Below are 7,465 nucleotides of genomic sequence, written 5' to 3'. Positions count from 1 at the left end.
CCTCAGTCTATCAGAAGCTGAAGCCAGGACTATAGCTAAAATGGAATTTGAAGCTGCAGCAAAATCAATTATGTTGGAATCTTTAAAGCTGGGCATAGAAATGAAGCCAAATCGTTTGTGGGGATATTACCTTTATCCAGACTGTTATAACTATGATTACAAACAAAACCCAGATAATTACACGGGAACCTGTTTAGATATTGAAATAGAAAGAAATAATGAGCTTAACTGGTTGTGGGAGGAAAGCACAGCACTTTATCCTTCTATCTACCTAGAGACAGCCTTAAGATCTTCTAGAAATGCCCAACTCTTTGTTCGCAACAGAGTTCAAGAAGCCATTAGAGTTTCCTATGTGTCTAATTCTACTCATCCCCTTCCAGTTTTTGTATATACACGTCCAGTATTCACAGATGTCTATGAGGAATATCTCTCCCAGGTGAGTGCATCTAGACCTTAAATATTTCAAATTTAAGTGGAAAGAAATCACCAGATGATACTTATTTAGCAAACATGCTAACTCTATCAGAAAAAAAAGTGTGTATAAATTTTGTATAAAAGATTAATCCATCAAAGAAATTTGATCAAATGGAACACTAAGGGGTCTATTTTCAAACCTTCTTCATAATATCAAATAGCGTTTTATTCTCTGAATAATTCTCACATGTAGTAAAATATTACAAAGCTAGAAAGCATATTTAGTACCTTAAGTCAGAGGAAAAAAATTCTAGTAACCTCTTCCAAAGACAATTAGTAAAAGTGGGATAGCCTAATGTCTGCTTTTTAGGTTATAAGAAAAAACAATAAAAAAGAATCTTTATTTTCCTTAAAAAGGGTTTAAAAGCTAGTGAGAAAATTCTGTCCTTAGTTGTACTTGAGTAGCTTTCTAAATGGTATTTCAGCATCTCATGGGTTAGTCAATGTTAGGCTCTGATTAAGGTCTAATAATCTTACTGCAGTTCTGCCTACACTCTTCCCTTCACATTTTGATGGACAACCAATCTATCAGAGATACCACCAATCTGGGGAATCTCTTCCTGGTCATCCAGGCCATGAGGAACAAGAAGTTAGAGGTCGCGGTCCTGGTGACTGCATTGCGTCTGGTGTCCTCTCCCATTCTGGATAAAGCATCATGAGGCACTAGCCCCCAGCTCCCTAGATACCTTCAGGGAGTAAGGGGTGCTGCCAGGGTCCCTGCTGGGCTGCTAGTTAATAATTTAAATCCTGTAATCCTTACATTCTTCCTTTTCATGTGTTGAGCCCTGCAGTAAGTTTTTTTTTTTTTCCCTTGTTGTTCTTCTACCCATAGTCCTCTCCCATCCCAGATGGGCTTTAAGATTTTGTTAGGGCTGGGCTAATAGCTGACCCTAAAAGAAGAAATGAACAGAAATTTCCCAAATCAATCTCTGTAAGAGGCCAGAGCAATTCTCTGGAGAAAAGAGATTCCCATTGGTGCAAACTCTTTCTCTTGTACTTTTCTGCTTTAGCACTTTCTGGTAACTGAAATTAAGTGGGGAAAAGCAAAAACAAAAACCTGTGCTTTCCAGCCTCTGCTTCAGGTAGCATTATTGAAACCAGTTACTACCAACCCTGAGCAGCCAGGAAGCAATGCAGCAAAAGAAAACTTATAATGGCTGGAGGAGTGCACGTCATATGCCTAACCACTGGCTCAATTTGACAGCCTTGTTTTTCTAACCAGATGACATATATAAGTTGTATATAGTTGGCAACTTTTTCCGGCATCACCTGTGCAACCCAATCCCAGAATAAAATAGTGTAATTGAGAGTAGAATGTTTGCCTTTTGTGTAATTGCTTGCTGTCTTCAAAGTAGTTATTTTTAATATGTAATTTACTATATGTCTTATACCTTTTGCCCTTATGTTATAGCTTGCTTACATTAGTATGATTCTTTGCACATTTCTTCTCAGGATGACCTGGTAAACACCATTGGAGAATCTGCTGCACTGGGTGTTTCTGGAATTGTGATCTGGGGTGATATGAATTTAACACAAAATAAGGTATGCCAGATTAATTATTATATGACATTTTTAAAGAGCAATACAGGGAAAAGGATATAAAGCATTATGATTACTTACATCATCTCTTCTACTAATAAAATTACGACTCCATATTGCCAGCAGTGTTCTCTAGTTAAAAAACAAGCACATTTGAGGCTTATGAATATTGTCACTGACTACACAGAATTAACAGTTCAATCTTAAAATATCAGTGTTGGCTCTGAGTAACTGGACAAGACACCACTGTAACTGTAGGCAAGTTAGCATTTGTTTAGTTAATTTAAGGAAAGAATTATTGTATCTTCATTGAATTCCAGTTATAAGGTACAGAAGAAATTGCTTGTGCTTGCCCAGAAAAATTTTTAAAAGACCCTTCTGCTTTTTTAAAGTTGTGCACTTAGCAATAATATTTACAGTAGTAGGAGGAGTCAGTCTGTGAATTTCATCTCTAGCCTGTTCTATGTGTTGTAAGTTAGTACTTTGATTAATTTAATTGTAAGAAAGAGACCATCTGAGTCACAAGAGGAAAAAAACAATTTGTTTTAGGAAGGTCAAATACACAGTTTGAGAAACATTGTTATAAGGATGTTCAAATAAATCTTTTGAACTAGCTCATGCATACCTAGGCAAGCTCGATATAATAGACCACTGTATGAGAAGACTCTTCTGAAGTTAGAATTCTAAGAGAAAAGAACTGAAACTCCTCTGCACTGCTGGGCCTCCTGTCACAAAAAGCATACCCAAATAAACCTCCACAACTCTGGAAGGGTCAAATTCCCAAAGCATCCCACTTTGACTCTTTTTTTGTATGTGCCTGCCTTTGAGAAAGTGTTATCACTCGCACCTGAAGCTTTTTTGCCCATTGCCCCAATACCAGAACACAGAGGAGCAACAACTTCTATTGACTGAATCCTGCGATTTGTATAAGCAAATGGCATTTTCCACAGCCCAGTGAGACTATGTATTTGTGAACTGATTGTAACTTTTTTTTTTTTAAGAGCTATCACAGTCACTATTACTGTGAGTTTCACTTCTGCAAGAACTGCATCGACCAAAATTTTTAGGCAGGGTTCTTATATATACCTAAAAAAAAAACAAACCCCAAACCTACATACACCTTAGATTCACTGAAGTGATCTCCATGGGTGTAAATATTAGCTGTATCTCTGTGTGGTATTAAGTAAATGCCCTAGGAAGACATAGTGTCAGAAACAAGGAAAGAGTTTGCAAAGCCTCTGGCTATTAAACTGTGCTAAGCATACACAGAATATATGCCAACTTCATGATCAAATAGAATGATCAGTTCTCTTAGCACACTTGCCATATGACCATCCTCCCAAAATGCTTTCCATTCAAAAATGCTTTGGAAGCTCCCTACTCCTGCAGCCTAGCTATTCAGGTCAGGGGAAAATTGAAGAGTCTTACAGAGATGATTTGATAGAAAAAATTATTTGTTCAGACTGAAGAAGTGAGATTTTTTTCAAGATCCCTTCCAACCATTCAAGACACATAAAACCGAACTTCAATCACTCATGTAACTTCTTTAAATGCATCTGATTCAAAATGCTACATGAAACATCTAGATAAAACGAAAGCTTAAAGTTGTCTGCTTTCTGATATAAGTGTTTTTCATAACATCTCCAGCAACTATCCAACATAAATTTGCTGTGATCCTTGAGCTATATAACAACTTCTCAGACAAACTGGCTTCCAACAACCAGTTATAAATATTCTCAAAACCTCAGGAGAAACATTCAGAGGTATCCACTACAATACTGTTATTAGAATGACAGCATTTTAATGGCTTCCATACTCAACACTGCAGATATGATGCTCTTTTCACAGAACACCTGTAGGACTCTGGACAACTACCTTAGGAGGACTTTGATCCCATACCTCATCAATGTCTCGATGGCAGCCAGAATCTGTAGTCAAGTGTTATGCCAAGACTCTGGTGCTTGTGCACGGAAAAAATGGAATTCCAGTGACTATCTTCACTTGAACCCTGAGCATATTGCCATTCAAATGACAAAGGATGGAAAATACACTCTGCAAGGGCAACTAGTGTTTCAGGATCTGCAAACATTAATAGAAAAATTTGATTGCCACTGTTATGCAGGGCAGAGTTGTGAACCTAGAGTTGATATAAACGACATCCATTACCTCCATGCTTGCATTTCAGAAGATATTTGCATTCACATATCCTCAAATTCACTGTCTAATATAGAAGCCTCTGAAGAAAAGACCCTGTCTAACAGAACTGTATTTTCATTTACCTCTCAGAGTAAGGTAACATTATCTACACATCCTGAAATAGAAGATTTTCAATCTACCTTCAGAAATAATATACTCAATATAACAACTGCAGAATACAACACTGTCACAGCTGACACTGGATATGATTTAGAAGCAAATGATACTCGTACTTTCAATGGTTCTTCATCCTGTAAGATAAGGATGTTTAATCTGTTTTGTTTAATTCTAATTTTGAGAACCTTAATATAAATTACCCAGGAAAGTGATGATATTCTTTTCCCTGGCTGTGCTTGAAATTCTAAAGGTTTTATTTACACAGAAAAATAATTCCTGAAAGGCATAAAACAGCTGTAACTCTGTGGTCTTATCTGTATCAGGTAACCTTTTCTATTCCATAGGTTCAGCTTGAATGTATTTCCTCAGTTTAGTTCTATAAACTACTATTTGTGCCAAAGATATACTGGTATGTATATACTGATTTTACCATATGAAAGGATAATCAAGAATAAGTAACATTTTTTACAGTTTACATTTTTAAAGGTTATATTTGGAAAAAAAAAATGTTTATAATACTGTTTTCTATACAGTTAAGCCAGTTAAATACATCTCAATCACCCTGGATTTCATTGAGTCTCAGCAGTCAATGGGTTTGATGCTCTATGCAGGAATTAATTTCATTCCATATGAAAATTAGCTCTTAAAAATATTTGTCTTAACTTTAGGTCTATGGGACTTTGCAGCATAAAATTTATCTGATTAGTGTAACTTTTCTCCAGTTTTCACAATATCTACAGGGACTCTGTGTTTTTCCTTTTAACTAAATATATTAATAACTTTTCAAAGGGTTCTAACTTTAATGTAAATGTTGATTTCAAATATTACAGCGTCATTATTTAAAATCTGAGCTGTAACAGTTTATCCTTCTTTCTTCTTTTCTTCTCCCAAGCTCTCCCCCTTATTTCAGATGTCCCCTCTTGGCTTTCAGTTGTTCTATCTGGCTCATACTCACAACTCATCTGATCTGCCTCTGCACTTCCTACTGGCACTGGTCCCCCTTCCTAGTTTCACCATCCAGCCATCTGCAGCAACTGGATAGGCCTGTCCATGCCATTTGGACAAAAGCGTGAGTGTGGGACTTTCTCTATGCCTGACTATTTCCTGAGGAGTCTCTTTGGTGGAAAGCAGTTTGTTCCTTAGGAAGACTCAGCAGTGGAGGCTGCAAGATGTAGTGACACTGGGAACCTGGGGTTCCCTTTCTTCACTTCCAGTGTCCATGATCTCCAATCTCAGGACCACCTTTTTGATCAAGTCTGCTGACAGAAGTAATACTATTTGCTTAATATTATTCAATTGCCAAAAGCAATGTTAAAGTACCAGAGATACCTCAGAAGAAAATCACTCCCGGTTTCCTATTAAGAGTCTGGTTATGATTTATGTATAGCCAATTTAAGCATTTAGAAGCAATTAACTGTAGTTAATTTGACAAAATATCCTTTCCAGATTATTATGTCAGATGATTAATAGACAGCTGGACTTTTGATGGGTGCAGTGTGGCTGCTTGCATGGATAGATTAAAAAAGTCTCCCTAAAGCTAAGCATGATCTGCATAAATAAATCGCCTCTCTCAGACACAGCCTGCCTCACTAATGGAAATACTTGGGATTTCAATATTGTAGCCCTTTATTTATGTAAACTTAATGCCTAAATTTAGCAGAAAACACGTATTATATCCACTGCCTTTGAATTCACAGGTTGTCAGTTATAACAGAAGTGCAGAAAAATGGGGAAAAGCTTTAGATTTAATATGGAGAAACAATATATTATGGCTTTTGGACAACAAGTTATCAAGAGGAAGTGACAATTTTCTCATCACAGTTATGGTGTTGAGTCCACAAGTCAAAGCTATTTCTGCCATCAGTGTTCCAAGTAGAATAATGAATAAGAAATACACATGTAGTGGACTGTGCAGCACAAAAGAAGCCAGTTGGTCTTGATCACCTCTGTAAAAACATAAGTTTCTTCACTGCTGCTTTGATTTTGGTTATTTGATTTTGGGTAAACAAAAGCCATGGTATGTCTTCTGCATAATTCCCATACCTTAGGTCCCTCCCTTTCACACTGGACTTGTGATAACTATCAAAGAGTTTCTAAAAAGTGATAATATCTTAGTGTATTTTGTATGACTTATACAAAGTTGGTTTTTTTTCAGCAGAATGCTTTAACATGGTTAAAATTTTGACACACAGAGTTCTAGTTCAAACACTGCACTGCTTTGTTAAATCACAAATTGCCAAAGTTTCCTGAGGTTAGGCTTGTTTGTATCTAGTGCTCTGAAAGACACTGGATCTGTAGCACTTTGTGATAAGAGAGCTTACAGGTTCACAAAAGCTGCAAGTCTTGCCATAAATATTTCTGGATATCAGACAAGCAATAGCAAGTAGAGCATCTGTGATGAGGAAAGTGTGAACTCACCAGAAAAGGAGGAATGAGAAGTTAAAATCACAGAAGAGTTGAGACAGAAGCACCCAGGACCTTCCAGTGGATGAAGAGGAAGTGACCTGCAAAAGTGAAAGAGTGAAGCAGTGCGGAATGTCGACAGACCAGTCTCTTCCCATTCGGTAGTTTTTATCTACCTGGTATTTAATACAGACAACCCTTCCCTGAGGCCCACTGTAAAGATAAAGGAACATAGTAGCTGATAGTTAAATTAGATATATCAATCTGATCACAGCTCTTTTTTTCTTGAGAGCAGCCAGGGCCAGAAAAGTAAAAGGAAGGTGAGAGGAAAGCAGACTATTGCAATAAACTGTCCACAGAAATGTGTCTTCTTAAGCTTCATCCATAAATATAATTTGGGATATTTATGTTACCTACATGTATTTTTTAATTTGTGCTTTAAATCCTACAAACTTGTAATAGTGAGATTCAGGCCAGCTACATGTTGTGTAAAATTACAATATTTTCCAAATACATTATTTTGCTCTGTATTATATTTGTCTTGCCTATATTCTGTGCTAAAGAATCACCATGGAGGCAGCAAGTAAGGAAGGAGAAAAGAAGGAGAAGGAGCGCTATGCCTTGCATTGCTGGTGACTGTCAAAGCCAAACTAGCATTCTCCTAAAGCAGATCTCCCCCCAAAAATTCACCTTCCACTCACTGCATTTCCTGTAATCATTAGTAGTCTCTGTAGCC

General features: G+C 37.0%; 1 protein-coding gene across 1 annotated transcript in view; it reads left to right on the top strand.

The window, feature by feature from the left end:
• LOC104527433 (hyaluronidase PH-20) overlaps positions 1-4,521 on the top strand; it is a 5,047-nt gene extending 526 nt beyond the window's left edge. Inside the window, 3 exon segments of the mRNA XM_010171153.2 lie at positions 1-436; positions 1,927-2,016; positions 3,862-4,521. The exon segment at positions 1-436 is cut by the window's left edge and continues 34 nt beyond it. Coding sequence (XP_010169455.2) covers positions 1-436; positions 1,927-2,016; positions 3,862-4,521 — 1,186 coding nt within the window.
• Positions 4,522-7,465: the final 2,944 nt, after the last annotated feature.

The sequence above is a fragment of the Antrostomus carolinensis genome, unplaced genomic scaffold (assembly GCF_000700745.2).
Source record: "Antrostomus carolinensis isolate BGI_N321 unplaced genomic scaffold, ASM70074v2 scaffold8427, whole genome shotgun sequence".
In the NCBI taxonomy this organism is placed as follows: Eukaryota; Metazoa; Chordata; class Aves; order Caprimulgiformes; family Caprimulgidae; genus Antrostomus; species Antrostomus carolinensis.
Note: the sequence above shows the minus strand (reverse complement) of the source record. Positions and strands in the feature narration are given on the sequence as shown.